The sequence below is a fragment of the Mastigoproctus giganteus genome, chromosome 1, assembly GCF_048544385.1.
Source record: "Mastigoproctus giganteus isolate SK-2022 chromosome 1, ASM4854438v1, whole genome shotgun sequence".
Taxonomy (NCBI): Eukaryota; Metazoa; Arthropoda; class Arachnida; order Uropygi; family Thelyphonidae; genus Mastigoproctus; species Mastigoproctus giganteus.
Genome location: NC_143575.1, coordinates 68,248,683 through 68,266,579, shown reverse-complemented (window position 1 = coordinate 68,266,579; position 17,897 = coordinate 68,248,683). Strand labels below are relative to the sequence as shown.

The window sequence follows — 17,897 nt, the reverse complement described above, 5'->3', positions numbered from 1 at the left end:
GCCTCTTTAAATTTTTGTAATTTTTCCAGAAATCTTTGATCAACTGTTGTTGGTTATCATTAGCCTCAGATAATTGACTAAAAGTGCATCCCAGATAGTAGGTTTTAAAGGCTGTTATAATGCCTTGGTCCATTGGTTGTAGCAGCAAAGTTGTGCTTGGCCAGAGAAACATTACTTTGACAAGATTACATATTTGAAGTGAGCCAAGGGTCAAAGGATGGCCTTCAGCATTGTCCAATAGCAAAAGTGCCTTGGGTTTTAAATTATTTTGTTTAGGACAAAATAGTTGACAATCCAGTCAGTAAACAACTACATTGTTACCCAGGCTTTTCTATTTGATTTCCATATTACTGTCAAATTAGGTTTGGACAATCCCCTCATAGCTTGAGGCCTTTAGAAATGACAATCAAACATTGGTATTAGCTTCATATCCTCCAGGTGCATTTGCACCCATCAGCATTGTTAATTGGTCTTGGCTGCTTTAAACACGGATGCTCTTTTCTCATTTTGGGAGATGAAAGTTTTGGAAGGCAAGCATTTCCAGAATAGCTCGCTCTCGTTCACATTGAATACCAAATTCAGCAGGTATCTTTCTTGCTTCACGATTACTTGTGGTTGTGCTGGAAATTCTGCTGCTTCCTGGATGTTGGCACTTGAGCCTTGCCCCTCAATCTAATGCTATGAATTCTTGTGTTTTTTGAAATTCTCAAGCCATCTGTGAGAAGCCACAAAAGGCTTGGTGGTTTCTTCAGCTTCCTAGACCTTTAAATGTGTGTGCATGTTAATTTAGAAGTGGTAAAGTCACTGCAATTTTTCACAGAATCCTTAACTTTATCAGCTTGATTTAAAATAGTTTTTAAAGTTGATTGTGCTACATGGTTTGTTTTCTCTAACTTCTGTCCTTATAATCTGCATTTTAATTTTAAACATATTGCTATAAATTTTCTTGACATACTGGGGAACTGAATATTTTATTATTTTATAGTTAAATATTAAAATGACTACATACATAATATATATGCTTACAGTGTGCACACTACCAGTGGCCATTAACTACTGCTCCACTTAGCATGGAACAAGTTTATGTACATCAAAACTCGTGCGTGCACCATAGCATATTATTTGATGATTATAAAGGAACTTCGTTTGAAGAGGATTCATTAACCATAATACCTTGGTTTTTAAAATGCAAGCCTTTTCCCATTTTAAACAAATTATGTACATTGTATAGTACTATTTATGTTTTGTAGATCTCCTAACATGAGGGTTTTGCTTGAAATTTATGTGGGTTATGTAAAATAAAAAAAAAAAAAAAAAAACTGGAAGTAGCTAAGTTAATTTTTTTCATGAAATAACTTAAGTTGCTTTTTTTTTGTCAGAGCAACTTTAACTAAATGCTGTTACTTTGCATTTCATGCAGTCGGCTAACTTAAATTAGTTGGCTTTAAAAACTAATATACCCAGGTCTGATTTTTCTGGCATTGTCAAGTTTTGAGGAAAGCCTTGAAAACTGGCTCTGCTTTATAGTGCCAGTTTCATATTATGGAGCTAGTTATAAAATTATAATAGTCAATTGTAATAAAAGTGGAATTAGCTGTTTTACAATTTCAAAGCTGAACCTTACATGACAAGCTCATGTTGGATACTTTTTTTATCACTGTTTTGTCAGGAAATTGTTGCTAAGACCATCTGCTAATAAAATGTAAAATGTACAAATTAACTTTTAGTCCATGCCATTTGTTGAAAGCAGTGCAATACCTAGTCAACTATTGGTGTTAAGACCAGGTTTATTTCCCTGTGAGAATTAAGACCACTTTAAGTGGCCTCTGTAGCCAAGTGGTCATGAGTGGAAGTGCAGTAGCTCACGCTCTGAGTCAACCGGGGTTCAAGCATCTGACTGCTAAATGCGGTCCATCTGCCAACTCGCACTGGACCAGGGCAGATTATGGTCCATTTCCCTCAACATAAATTGTTGAGGAGGCTTCCACCTGCAGTGGATTGATAATGGCTGCTGCTTACTTGCTTGCTTACTTACTAAGTTGTGGCTTAAAACACAGGTAAACTGTCTTTTTGAGGGGGGGTTGAACCCTGATTGAATTATAAATCACACAAAGGTGAAAACTGATTTAATATTAACAGGACCATGTTTTTAATTGAAAAGTGACTTTAATAAACAGGCAATGTGATAGAGATGGCAGAGAGTGCATTACACCATTAAGGTTAAATTTGAGGGTGTCATTGGACTCAGGTGAGATTCCTTTAGACTGGAGAAATGCTGATGTTATCACCCATAGATGAAGGCAGTTCTAAGAGTGAAGTGGGTGACTATAGACTGGTCAGTCTGACTTCAGTGTTTGAGAAAATCTTGTAGGCAGTAATTAAAAGTGTAGTAATTCAGGGATATTTGGATAGAAATTACATTATGAATGACACACGGCATGATTTTGTTAAAGCATAATCATTTTTCGCTAAACTGTTTGCCTATTTTGAGACAGTTTCTCATGTGCTGGATGTAGGGAATGATTATTTATTTGGATTTTGGCAAGGTATTAGAGATTACCATATAATCCCCTCATGAGAGATTACCATATAAGCTAGAATATGTTGGGATCATAGGCAAGATTCTAAGATGAGTCACAGGGTGGCTGCAGGGCAGGAGGCAGATGGTTGTGACTAATGGATATTCTTCAGATTGGTGTAACATCAGAAGTGGAGTCCCCCCCCCCCCCAGGACTGGTTCTTGGACCACTGCTGTTTTAATGAATGACATTGGTGGGGAATAGAGGTGATGATGTTAAAATTTACAGACAATGTAAAGATTGGGAGAGTGGTTAATAATCACTGCAAGCAGTACTCCTTCAGGATGACTTGAACAGGCTTCAAGGATGGTCAGAAAAGTGGCAACTATGTTTTAATGCAGCAAAATGCAAGGTCTTACACTAGGGGAATGACAACCCCAAATTAACTTATACACTTTATGGAATTGAATTAAAAACAGCAGAGGAAGAAAGGAATCTGGGAGTTATGATATGGGTGTCTTGGAAAGCTCATGGTGGCCTATTGACAATTTATTGAACAACTAGTAGAGATAGGGAGGTCATAATCCCATTATATAAGACAATTGTAAGATCGCACTTGGAATACTCTATCCAAGTCTGGAGATATCATATAAAAAATATATAGCTTTTAGAAAGGGTCTAGAGATGGGCAACCCATATAGTGGTGCTAAAGGGATGTAGAAACATATGAATTATGTTTGTTACAGAAAGCCATATGGATGTGAGTGTGGTCTTGTAAGGTTCTGAGAGGGGATAGTAAAATGAATGAAGGCAAAATTTTCTCTGGGAGGGGGAAGAGTTTAAACTGGATTGAAGAAGTTGATTATTGAAAAAAGTTAATTCCATGGGTAGTTAGGAGCCTTACAGCTTGAAGAAATTGAAAGGTCAACTGGATAGTTATCTTACGATAGTGAGGTGGGAAACATATTTAGTCTATATTCTTATATACATTTTAATACATTTAATTTCATATCTTTATATTTGTATTGTTACTTTTGATTTCCTATCGTCATTATTGTTGTTGTTGTTGTTGTTATTCTTTAGTTATTGTGTTATTATTATTCATTTAATAAATAATTATATTGTATCTATTAAATAAATTAATAACATGCATATGTACAGTGAAACTTCCCTTAAACGGACAGCCATGAGGAACGAGAATGTTCCGTTAGAGAGAAGTGTCCGCTAACAAGAAGTCTGAGGGAGGAAAAAAAAAGAAAGAAAGAAAAATCGTTAAATTTAATGTAAAATTAAATTAAAATATATACAGATTTTGAACAATATTTTTGTAAATAATATACAATTACATACACAAGAGATAAAAAAAAATCGTTAAACGTTTAATGTAAAATTAAATTAAATTATATACAGATTTTGCACAATATTTTTGTAAATGATATACATACAATTATGCTATGCATATTATGACTTTATCTTAAGAAAAATACATACAGTAATCATTTATTTTCTTCTGCACCTTCTTCCGGCTGATAATTTTGTTTTCAACATTTGTTTGGAGTGAAGAAACCATCGAAAGTCCTTCAGTATCTTCTTCAGCGGTGGAAAACATTTTTAAACGATTGATTTGTATGAGCGCTTCTTCTATTTTCATTGGTGGTTCGTCGTTAATATGTTCTTGGACAGAATGATCTCCTTCCATTTCTTCATTCTCATGAGGAACTTCTTGAAAAATATCGATGATAATGTCGTTGATATCTAGAGCACCATCTTCTGTAGTGAGGTTAGAGTCTATATCTTTGTGGCTAGGGTCACTTGTAGCGGAAGTATCGTACGTTATCAATAGACGTTGAAGTTCTTGTTCTTCTTGGTGCTCCACATTGCTGTTCACAACTTCAATTTTTGCGTTTGAGAAGCCAGACTTTACAAAACAGTTCACGACAGTTTGTTTTCTAATTGCGTTTACTGAAGAGGAAATCCATTGAATTGCATCTGGGATGCTGATTTTCTTTGCAAGGTCACTTGCACATGTTACATCGTTCATGTTTGCAATGAGATGTCTTAAAACACGTTTTCTGTAGTGAAGTTTAAAATTTTTTATTATCCCTTGATCTCATTTGAATGATGCAATTCAATGTGCAGGTGAGATGCAGCATTATCCATGAAAAGAATAATTTTTCTGTTTTGACAAATCATGTTTTGGTTAAAGTGACTTATCCATTCGCTCATGATATCTCGTATCATCCACGCTTTTTTATTAGACTTCCAGTCAACATTCAAAATATTCAACTTTATGCCCTTGAAACAACGAGGATTTTATGGGTTTCCTATAACAAGAGGTTGTTCAAAGTCTCCCAGCATATTTGTACACAATAGTACAGTCAAGCATTCCTTAGAAATTTTTCCGCCCTGGCACTTTTCGTTTTTTAGACTCATTATTTTTTCAGGAAGAGCTTTAAAAAACAACCCTGTTTCATCACAGTTGTAAATATCCTTAGCTTCAAAATCACGACATAAATCTTCCAATTTGACGGTCCACTCTGTCACAACCCCAGTATCAACAGATCCACCTTCACCACTTACGGTTTTCCAAGAAATTTTATGCCGAGTTTTGAACTTGTCTAGCCATCCCACAGAAGCTTTGAACTCATTTACTCCCATAGATTTCGCAACCTCCAAAGCATTTTCCCTAATAATAGGCCCATTAATGGGAATTTTTTTAGCACGTGCGCGACAAAACCACTCGTACGTAACATTGTTAATTTGAAGTCCAACAGTTTTCGGGAATGATTTTTGAACCTGATCATTTACGTGTTGCCAAAATTGTTTGAGCAGTTCATTTTTTTCCTTTAGGATGTCGCTTACCTGCGTCTTCCCGATTTTAATTTTGCAGCAAGATTGCAAACACTATTTTTTTGCCAATCATATGCTTTAATGAGTTCGACTTTATCTTTTAAAGTTAAATGTTTACGAGAAGACATTGTGCACTTCACATGACACTGAACAAAACTGAAACTCAAAAGACGACAAAATCCCCCCCCCCCTGCACGCACCGAATTCATCAGAAGTTTTACACGTGCCTTAAAATTCTTGAAAAAGGGTTTAGAACCGCGACGTAAACCTTGATAAAATTCAGAGAATCGGAAATAGAAAATAAACGATTGAGGCAATACGTGGAAGAAATGTTCCTAGAAAAAGGGCCGTGAGCTTTCCCGCTGTCCATTATGGGGAGATCAAATTAAGTGCTAATCTAAACAAAACAGTGCAGATTGCCTGTCCGTGTCCGTTACAGAGAATGTCCGCTAGACAGAAGCTGAAAAGTTAACACATTAAAACCAATAGAGGAGAGTTGGGGAATTTGAAAATGTCCATTGTAGAGAGATGTCCGTTAAAGAGAGGTATCTGTTAGGAGAAGTTTCACTGTATATATACACAGTAGGCCCTCGATTTAATAGAAAAAAATTTCTATCCTAAAGGAAAAATTTAGAACCTATTTATATCTGATAGTGTCACACGTCAGACAACGCATCTGTCTGATGTGTGAGGCTATCAGACAGATGTGCTGAAAATTCCTTCTAATGAGATAAAGGCTGTTTTATTGCTAGATGATGCACCCTGCTCACCCTAATGCTGAGAGGTTAGTTAGCAGGGATGGGAGAATTAAATGTGTTTTTCTGCTTACACTACTTCACTGATACAGCCGATGGATTAGGGTGAAATCTTTGCTTGTAAGAGGTTGTATAAGAAGGTTTTGGAAGAGGTGATGGTTGTTTTGGAAGAAACAGAAGACGCAAAAGAAGAAGATACAAGAGGCACCCATGACACAGCAAAATTTGCATGCACACAGCATCAGATCTACTATCTTCAACTTAGCAACTATTTGGAAAGATATGAAGATTATTACCTTGGCCAATGCTTGGAAGAAGTTGTTGTATGATGTAGAACCTGAAATGGACTTTGGTGATGATGATGAAAAAGATGAAGAATCAGTCGCACCTCATCCTAAATGGTCTGTTATATAACAGCATATGGATGACATCATACCTTACATTGATTTATCATCAGACTCTGATGTGCTTCCTTATTATGAACATTTTAGAGAATTTCAATCTACAGTAATAAGGAAGCAGCACCAAGGTGACATTCAAGACCACTTCAACTGGACCTGTTTCACCAGAACCCTCTACCCGCAAGGAATTAACACCTCTCCCTCCATATGACAGTTATTTCTGACTCTGAAAATTGTGATTCTTTCAATTAATTTAATATTAATATTGAATATTATGTATCTTTTTTTTATGTTTTTTATTTAGTGGAGTTTTAAGAACTTTAAAGTATTTTTTCCCTCTAAAATAGATGTAAATGAAAAAATGAAATGTCACATTGAAAACAATTTTGTGTGAGCTTTAAGGGGGGGGGGAATAGTGGAAACACTCCATTAGTTACATTGTATAGTTTTTGACGTGTCTAATTAAAATAAAGTTTGGTTACTGTCGTAAATTTATTTTTATATTTTTAGCAGATATTTTAGTATAAATTACTCAGTGTGCATTATAATAATATTTTATTCATATTTATATATTATAATAACATTTTAATACATCCTGTACCTTTTTAAGTCCATTATTAGTATATGTTTTTAAAATACATTCAATTTAACGGACTTTCAGTAATAGCAGACATCCCTTCCCCCAATTAGTCCGTTAAATTGAGGGCCTAGTGTGTGTGTGTGTGTGTGTGTGTGTGTGTGTGTGTGTGTTTAATCTATTTTGAAATATTAGAATAGATGTAAAAGGTATATCAGATTAATGTTTTAAAAGACTTTGAGTATCTATATAGTATAAATTATACTCTTACAGTAGTAATTATATATATATATATATATATATATATATATATTTATTTTTTATTTTTTTTTTTGATTGTGTAGCAAAAGCCTTTGGCTTTCTTGCACTCCACGGCTGATAGCAGGAATGCTATATTTTTTGGGCAGTTGCTTACAATATAGATTATACATAGTAGATTCTATAAAATTAAGAAATCAAAAATGATTTATTTATATTATAAAGTTTAGATTTTTAAGTTTAAAATAACGCAGTATAATATGGAAATAGTGGGGATGTAATTATTTAGTCATAGTATAAAGGTTATATGATAAATATCTAAGTGTGCAAGGCAGCAACAAAGAATACAAAAGTATATAAGCAAAGTTATAATAATTGAGTGGAAGAAAGAACAGACAGATGGAAATGTAAAGAGCACAAGGTGCCAAACTAGTAGGGAAAGGATAGAAAGAAAGAGAAGTATTAGGGATGGATTTACAGGGTAAGAATGTGAAAAACCTAAGTGAGAAATTAAATTATAAAAAAATTAAAGGCTGAGTTAGAAAGCCAATTAGATGGAATGAAGCTGCAAAGGAAAAATAAAAATAAATGATTAATATTTATGATTACAGTAGAATAGCATGCATCTGATAAGGTGGGGGAGGAGGGCAATTTTGATGAAAAAGTGAATCTAAAGATGTGAGAAAGTAATGAAAAGCAATATAATAAAATCTGAGTGCTTGCTAGAAATAATTGATACATAAAGCAGGTAATTCTTTGAGGGACTGCACCTGGTTATGTATCAATGAACTGCATTTCTTTGCCTATTGATTTGCATATCACTATTGATGAAAAAGTATTAAAAATAGGTATATTGTAATGGGAGGATAAAATTCATTCATAAAGATAGGGAGGGCAATAGAACATTAATAAAATGTAAATAGAAAGTATTAAAATTTTTTGTAATGGGGAGGATAAAATTCTTCATAAAGATAGGGAGGGTAGTCTTAATGCGGTGTTCGTGACAAAATTAAGATAAACTTAAAATAATAATAAATCAATGTATGCAATAATAAGTGGATTTGAAGGAAAATTAAAGATGAATAAGGTATCTGAAGGAAAGGTAGGTTGGTAAATTAGAACAGACATTTATAATATGTGATATGAATAATAAGTCAAATTGAAGATGAAGTATAAGTAAGCATACTGTGAGTATTATAGACTGTAAGAATAATCATTAAAATGTAAAGAAAAAATGGAGAGGAACAGAAGTAAGTAAAGGCAAATGGTATTTGAAAAGGAAACTAAAGTGTGGTAAAGGAGGTACAAAGTACATGTAATGCATAAAAAGGAGGTGAAGATAGCATAGAGAAAAGGATAGTAATAACATCCACATTGCCCTCGTGTTATGCTATTAGCTCAATGGAATGAAAGGAAGTATAGAAAGCAAAAAGATTAAAAGAAAAGAATTTTAGAATACTTGGGCAAGCTAAGAATGTAACTTCCAAACCTCTTAAAGGCCCTGGCCTTTAGTCAGGACCAGGGCTTTCTCTAACAATATGTACACAAAAATATAAATACATTTATGATATTTTACATAAACAGTTAACCATCTTGTTTGAGAACCATTTCAAGGATGGATTTTACTCTGTTAAGCATTAGTACAAAATTTTAGAAAATGAACATCAAACTACAAGATCCTTCGAGTATTGCTGGTGGCCTGACACCTCTGCCCAGTTCTAGGCAATCTGAAATACAATCATCTTCCGATTTATGAACACCATGTATTCCTGAAAAGTAGCTCATAATGTATGATGTTTATGAATTGGGAGTGATTTTTTTTCATAGATATAGTATCGTGAAAGGATACGTTACTTTTCTTAAATAATAAAGAAAAATTTAACAAAAGTTCTTTTTCTCCCTTGGTACTGGTGTATACCTTTTGACAGTTTTTTTACGACTGCCATTCTTTCATTTTAAAGTACGTTTAGATCACCATTAAGTTAAACCTACCACTAATAAAGACAACATATCACCAAAAGAAGTAACAGTATTTTTATATCCATTTTCTTTGCATAATACTAATCTTCCTTGATATGAAGTAAGGACTAATAGTATATTTCTGTTATTTTTAGTAGATGTATTTTATTTTAGCATAAGAAATATATTCTTGCTATCTGCAAGAATTTTTATGCAACTATCATAATTATTAAGACCATAGCATTAACTGGTGGCAGTTACAATCCTCACTGCTAAATATATAGCCGAGTGCCAACTTCTCAATATATTAATTTATTTCTAAGGTCATACAACTTTTGATATATTAAAGTAATTAAAGTTTTAACTTCTTTATTATAGTGCATGTAGCTCACACAGAATTGCTTTGTTATTCACAAGTCATTAGATATAGGCTAATTAAGACCTCCTGCTGTCTTCACGAGAAACCAGGTTTTTAAACAGGCTCCCGTAGTAGTGCATATTTTAAATAGAAGCATAGCTTTTTCTTAATATTTCTTTGAAAGTGGTGAGCCTTGAGGTGACTCATGCATAGATAAGTTTGTCTTCTGTATCCACTTCTGTTACAGTTTTAAAACCTCCATCTTTCATCCATGGCAGTTGAAATCCTGCTTGCTGCTAAATACATCAAAACAAAATAGTTTGTCATTTACTGTGTATTTCAGAAGACTTCATATATTAAAATGATTAACTAATATAAAAACAGTTTCCGAATAGAATTCTGTATGCTGCTTATTTGAACCTGTGCGATGTAAAGTTCAAATTATCAGATGTGTTGTTTAAAGTAGTATTTAAAATGTGAATTTTTTTTGTTTTGAGTTTGAAAATTTTATTTTATTTGAATAATCTTTTGGTACTTTTTTAATTTGTATTACTATACTTCTCTCCCCCTTTTCCCCTCCCTCTCTCCACTAAGAAGTACTGTGTATGTATTTTATAAACATAGTTTATTTATATATGTGCAGTTATTTTGTATGAAGCAGTTCAAAATACCTTTCAGAAGCTCGACGACCAATTCCCTATTTGCCAGAAGGCACATCTTTACATGAAGCTTTCTCTTCAGAGTTAGAAGAATATTTTGAAGATAACTTAGTAACAGGGCAGTTGGATTCTCCATTTGTTCTTGATGACTTTTCAAGTGAAGAAGAATTAAGCTCAGAGCAACTGGAATTGGTGGCTAGAGAAAACATGAAAATCCAGAATTGTCTTAGAATTACAACAGAAGAATCTCATAATCTTAATATGTCTCTTTATTCATCATTCAATGAAAATTCATCAGATCTTTATAATGAAGAAGTTAAAACTTCGGTATCTCCTTTTCACATGTCCCAAATTATAAATCATAATGAATCTTGGATGGTGGGTAATATAATGAATAGCACTATGCATTCAGATGTATTTAAAGAACCTGAAGGATTTCTTTTTAAGGAAAGGGCATCTGATGATATTCCAGATACTTTGTTACTACAAAAAATTAAAGCATGTTTTGATCAAGAAAAAATAAAAGACCTTTACAGTTTAAGTGGTCGTATTCAAGACATATTGAATCCAGCAGAGATTGAAGAAATTTTGACTCACAGTGATGTGTATTCAGAATTTATTGATGATGAAATGCTTGAAGTTCTCTCACTTGCACAAATAGAAGTATCTTTCAACCATGAAAATAATCCCTCTTTACAAAAATTAAAAAGATCCAGATTAAGAGGAAGTTGCAAAAAAACCATAACTGTTGCCAAAAATCAGCATAGTGATGTGTTAAATGATATTAAAATAAGGGCTGTATTTGAAGGTTTGAAAAAAAGTGGTGAAAAAATTATTAAAAAGCAGTGTAGTCATACAGAATCCAACTCTTTAAGACAAGATGTATGTATGATTTCCCCATCTCACAGTGTTCGTGCATTTTTCGAAGAAAGTCTGATTAAAAGTGCATCAACACTAAAAAAGATATCTCCAAGATTAGATGACTGGAATTATGAGAAAAATGAAAATGAAAGCTTTGTATCTCCTACTAAATTAATTCCTGCTCAACAGTCTCAGAGTAATTTATTATTAGTTCCACAACACTTAGAAGCCATAGCAAGCACAGAACATGAAAGGAGATATGGCATGGTGCCCGTTTTACAACCTGATGGTTCTCTTGAGTTAACTAATCTGTCTTCATTCTTGCAGTGTGAACCACAGCCACAGAATCTGGAAAATTCTAACAAATTCAATGGCTTACTTGCAATTACTCCTCAGTTTATGGACGAAATTAGTGACTATTCTGCCAAATTCCATGATTCTTATTCAGTAGCAGTTAGAAGTGAAGTTGATGAAAAAAGGAACTTTGCAATAAAACCTACTGGGAGTTTTGTCATGCACATTGGACTTGATGGATGGAATGAGATTCCAGAAGAAAATCCAGGTTTGTTTATCAAGCTCTGCTACTTATAAGCACTGGGTGCTTATCCTACTAATCCTGAAAATTTTTAAACTCCTGTACTAACAACCTGTTGATTTTAAAATAATCTTGTGAAATATTTCTGCACCCTGAATCATTGCTGTTATTATTATTATTATTATTTCTTCTTCATAAATATATAATTTTTTTTTTTTGGTTCTGGTGTTAGTAATTTATGCTTTCCATTTATAACTTAAAATGCAGTTATTAACATAAATTTTTTTTGTGCTCATCTTTCACCGTTGTAGTACTTGGGGAAAAAAAAGTAAAAAATAATAATTGTATACCTGAAACTAACTCTCCACATTACTTCCATCCTTGCAAATGATCATATGAAATATTTATATCTTAGGTTTTTTTTGTTTTTTTTAAGTGTTATTCTCTAAAGTTTATTTAATACATGTTTCATTTAAATAGCTTGCTGCTTACAGTATATTAAATATGTATAAATATTTTATGAAGCCATTAAATCCTTTTTATATAAGAATCCTTACCATTTTTAAGGTTGACAAATTTAGCATTTTTTCAAATTCTGTTCATTAAACAGGTTTTGGTAATTTAATGTTCACTGGTGCTCTACACCAGTGGATTTTACTAAGCTTTTTGCAAGAGGCCAGTGAAATAATTGTAAATCATTAATTTATTTATTTTTTTTTTTTCACATTTATTAAACAGCTCAGGAAACAAAATAAAGCAATAATAATTTTTATCTATACTTAGTAAATCATTTTACTACCAAAATAATACAAATTGATAGTCTAAATATATATTTTTTCTATATGCAGCAGCTTCTTATGTTGATGTTCCCCAAATAGATTAGTAAGCCAATAATTTCTGAATTGCAGGTCTTGTAGTACAGTGGTCTCCAACCTTTTTTGGTCATGCACCATTAGTTTACTTAAAAGGACTAGCATGCACCCCGGAATAAAAAATTAAATATATAAGTTTAGTATATTTTTTTATTTATAGATCATTTACATGTAAGACATTATATCTAAAATTACATTTATAAAATCATTTGTTCATTATTTGCTTGATCTACATTTGTTCAGTAAGTTAAACAAGGATGTAAGATATACTCCGAGCCTGAAGCAAGCTCATGACTGGTTCGTTTCGGATATATCGGCAAAACCGATGGCATGATAAAATAAAGCTGCATGATCAAACAAAGCTGCATATTGAAGCATTAAAAAAACATTTATTTATAATTTTTACTTTCAATTACGTTTCGAAAAACTGAAGTTTTCATATTTGATAAACATTGATTATGGATTATCTCATGCACCCTTGGGTTGTGTGCACTCTACTTCAGAGACCACTGTTCTAGTAGATACTCAAGAAAGTACTTCCAGATACCACAAATAACACTCATAATATTTCCAAATCTGCCAAAACAAGGAGAATATTTCATAATTATTTTCTTCATATGCTTCCACCAGATTTCTCTCTCTCTCTCTCTCTCTCTATCTAGCTATCTATACATACATACATACATACATTTGGGGAGTACAATGTGTACAGATAGGAGAGACGGGATAGGAAGGGAGGAGGTGTCATGCTGTTAATTAAGAAAAACATAAAATCAAAAGAAGTGCATCCAGTTGATATAGATAAACAGTGCACCGTTGAGTCAGTTTGGTGTGACATAAGCACTGCAAAAATAACAGTAGGAGTGTGTTATAGGACTAATGACTCGCCCTAATGAGTACAATGAACAATTGTACAGAGAAATAGAGCGGGCTAGTAAATCAGAATGTCTTATAATGGAGGATTTTAACTTCCCAGATATTGACTGGAACTTGTGAGTTGTTCATTCACACACTAGTAAGACTTTTGTGGATTTATTGAATGATTGTTTTCTGCAGCAGCATGTTCGAGAAGCAACTCTTGATCTGATTATCAGCAGTGATCATTCGTGTAGTAAGAATTCGCAGATAAAGGAACCACTAGATGGCAGTGATCACAGTGTACTGATGTGGGATTTACTTAAAGATAAAATTACCATCAGGGGTAAAGGAAAGGGTTTTTGCTTCTGTAAAGGTGAGTACAATGGTCTCGCACAGTTTTTAAATTCTGTACATTGGGATCAACTGACTATGTTACCAACAGTAAATTCTAAGTGGGAAGCATTCAAGGAATTAATCGTGGAAGCTACTAAAAGTTTCATACCTATTAAGAAATATTGTTCAAGGTTTAGGCCTAAATGGTTATCTAATGAACTAATGAGACTGGTGACAGAGTAAGAAAAATGCATGGGATGCATATAAATTATCAAGCGACTCAGAAGCCTATGGCAGATATAAGCTAGTCTGCAATCAGGTCACAAAGGAGGTTAGGCAGGCGAAGGCAGATTACGAGAAATCTTTGGCAAAGGATGCTAAGAAAAACAGCAAGAATTTCTTTACTTATATAAACTCTAAAAGGAAGAGGATGATTCTGATTGGTCCACTTGATATCGATGGTTCGACTGTTGATAATCCTGCTCAAATAGCAAATGAACTGAATGAGTATTTTGCATCTACATTCACACACGAGGAGTTATTAAGGTTTGAAAATGGCAGAAGGTTATCAAATTGTAGCAGGGTGCTTAATGATTTTGATAATAACTAAGAGCAAAATGGAGGAGAAATTGTTGAAGTTAAACATAAGGGGACTCAGGGGAGATCCCCACGGACTGGAGATGTGCAAATGTATCCCCAATTCACAAAGGGGGATCGAAGGATAACACGAGTAATTACAGATCAGGTAGTTTTAACTTCTGTTCCGAGTAAAATAATGGAGTCCCTGGTTAAAGATGCATTGCAGGATCATCTAGGCTAGACTGCAGCAATAATTCAGACACAGCATGGGTTTGTTAAGGAAAAGACTTGGCTGCAAATTTGATAGGATATTATGATGTGGTTACAAAGGAACTGGATGCAAAAAATAATTTTGATATCATATACTTGGATTTCAGGAAAGCTTTTGACACTGTTGCGCATGGAAGACTATTGTACAAATTAGAGCAGAATGGTATTAAGTGTAAGTTGCTACAATGGATAAAAGGATGGTTGGGTGGGAGAAGACAGAGGGTGGTAATCAATGGGTGCTGCTCTTCGTGGACTAATGTTATTAGTGGAGTCCCACAGGGTTCGATGTTGAGTCCACTGTTGTTTTGTATATTTATCAATGATATTGATGAAGGTATATCAGGCTTAGTGTCGAAGTTTGCAGATGATACAAAGGTTGGCAGGGTTGCTAATGACAGTAATGGCAGTGTGCTACTGCAACAGGATATAGAAAATTTGGGCAGTTGGGCTAAGAAGTGGCAACTGAAGTTTAACCTTGACAAATGCAAAATACTGCATATGGGTAGAAGTAACTCCAGAGAAACGTACCAACTGTGTGGTACTACACTTAGGGTGGTAGAAAATGAAAAAGACCTGGGAGTAATTGTGCAGTCAGATATGAAGTTTTCTGAGCAATGCAGACAGACTGCCAGGGCAGGTCATGGGGTTTTGTCAATGATATATAGGAATTTTGCTAGCAGGGAAAAGGAGGTGATTGTCCCTCTGCATATGGCAATGGTCAGGCCACGTCTTGAGTACTGCATACAGGTCTGGAGGCCTCATTTTAGGAAGGATGTACATTTGCTTGAGTGTGTACAGAGAAGGGCAACAAGATTGGTGAGGGGAATGAAGGGATCCTCTTACCAAAAGAGGCTTAAGTTCTGCCAATTGCAGTGGCTGGAGTTAGACACCTGTGTGGTGATCTGATTGAGGTGTGTAAGGCCTTGAATGGGTTGAGCACGCTGAATTCTGATGGCATCCTTCCACTTGTTCAGATTACGAACCTAAGTTGGTATAAATTCAAATTAAGGAAAGACAGATATAGAATAGATGTGCAGAAATTTGCCTTTAGACAGCGGATGGTTAATTGCTGGAACAAACTTCCATCTGTCATTGTGGAAGTTGATAGGTTAAATAAATTTAAGGAGGAACTGGACAGGCATTTGGAGGAAATGGTGTGTAGTTTTTTTTTTTTTTTTTTTTGCTGATGCTGCATAAGCTCATACACTTGCTTTCTTGCATCACATGCCACTACTACTACTACATATTAAATGTAATTTTTTAAAAAGTTACAGTGGATGAAAAAGGTTTTCAGTTAATGAAATAGTTTCGGTTAATGAAAGATTAATAAGTCAGGTATGACAGATGCACCTAAATGTGTAAAGCAGCATTAAAGGATGCAAGAGTATATATAAGTTTGTATTAAGATATTGAATAAAGTATGCTTAAATGGATATGAAAACTACACAAAATGCCAGTAACTAGAAGGGTAAGGATAGTAGAAAAGGAAGTATAGTAGATATGTGAATGGTGAAAGAATGTTAATATCCTAAAAGTTATGATGACTTAAGAAAAGTGTGGCTAAATTACAAAGCCAATAGCAGGTGGTTGAACTGTAAAGTAAAATTAATACAGTAAAATACAAATAAAACACAAATAAAATAAAAATTGGTACAGCTGTCATCAGATATGGCGAGAAACATATTTAGATAAAGGTTGAATAGAGGTAAGGCAAATGTGCAGAATCTGATGTCAGCTGAAGTAAATATTGATACATGATCAGGTATTTCATCAGGGGACTACATCTGACCATGTATCGGGAACTGCGTTTCTGTGCTTTTCTGTGCTGCCTGATATACCTTCATCAATATCATTGATAAATATACAAAACAACAGAGGACCTAACCCCGAACCCTGTGGGACTCCACTAATAACATTAGTCCACGAAGAGCAGCACCCATTAATTACCACCCTCTGTCTTCTCCCACTCAACCATTCTTTTATCCATTGTAGCAACTTATCCTTAATACCATTCTGCTCCAATTTGTACAATAGTCTTCCATGCGCAACAGTGTCAAGAGCTTTCCTGAAATCCAAATATATGATATCAAAATTATTTTTTGCATTCAGTTCCTTTGTAACCACATCATAATATCCATCAAATCTGTCAGACAAGACTTTCCCTTAACAAACCCATGCTGTGTCTGAATTATTGCTGCAGTCTTGTCTAGATGATCCTGCAGTGCATCTTTAACCAGTGACTCCATTATTTTACCCAGAACAGAAGTTATACTAACTGGTCTGTAATTACTCGTGTCACCCTTCAATCCTGCTTTGTGAATTGGGGATACATTTGCACATCTCCTGTCCGTGGGAACCTCCCCTGAGTCCAAGGATGCTCTCATAATTATGGCTAAGGGTTTGCTTAGTTACTTTGCCGCCTCCTTTAATATAACTGGATAGATCCCATCCACCCCAGGTGCCTTTCTTATGTTTAACTTCAACAATTTCTCCTCCACTTTGCTCTCAGTTATTACAAAATCATTAAGCACCCTGCTACAATTTGATAACCTTCTGGCATTTTCAAATATTAATAACTCCCCATGTGTGAATGTAGATGCAAAATACTCATTCAGTTTGTTTGCTATCTGAGCAGGATCATCAAAAGTCAAACCATCGATATCAAGTGGACCAATCAGCTTCATCCCCTTCCTTTTAGAGTTTATATAAGTAAAGAAATCCTTGCTGTTTTTCTTAGCATCTTTTGCCAAAGATTTCTTGTAATCCGCCTTCGCCTGCCTAACCTCCTTTGTGACCTGATTACAGATTAGGTTATATTTGCCATAGGTTACTGTAGTGAGTGTTAGTAATAAAGTAGAAAATAGAAAGGTGATTTTCCTTTCTTGCTTTGTACAGGAACTTTTGTAACAAGAGCTGATTAAATAAATAGATTTATTAATGACAAGAACATAAGAGAACTATAATTTGCTTTTGGAAATCGCAGTGATATCACAGAGAAATTGCTCGGTCACAACTGCTTGGCACCGAGGACTACTAGAAGGATGAGGATAATAGAAAAGGAAGTGCAGTAGATATGTGAAAGGTGAAAGAATGTTAATATCCTAAAAGTTATGATGAATTAAGAAAATTATGGGCTGAATTACAAAACCTATAGAAGGTGGGTGAACTGTAAAGTAAAATTAGTACAGTAAAAACAAATAAAACACAAATAAAAATAAAATAAAATAAAAGATAAAACGTGGTACAGCTGTCA

At 34.2% G+C, this 17,897-nt stretch overlaps 1 protein-coding gene across 1 annotated transcript in view; it reads left to right on the top strand.

Annotated features, from left to right (window-relative positions):
* LOC150090874 (uncharacterized) overlaps positions 1-17,897 on the top strand; it is a 628,907-nt gene that overhangs the window by 374,251 nt on the left and 236,759 nt on the right. Inside the window, exon 13 of the mRNA XM_090375379.1 lies at positions 10,356-11,759. Coding sequence (XP_090231505.1) covers positions 10,356-11,759 — 1,404 coding nt within the window. The remainder of the gene's footprint in view (positions 1-10,355; positions 11,760-17,897) is intronic.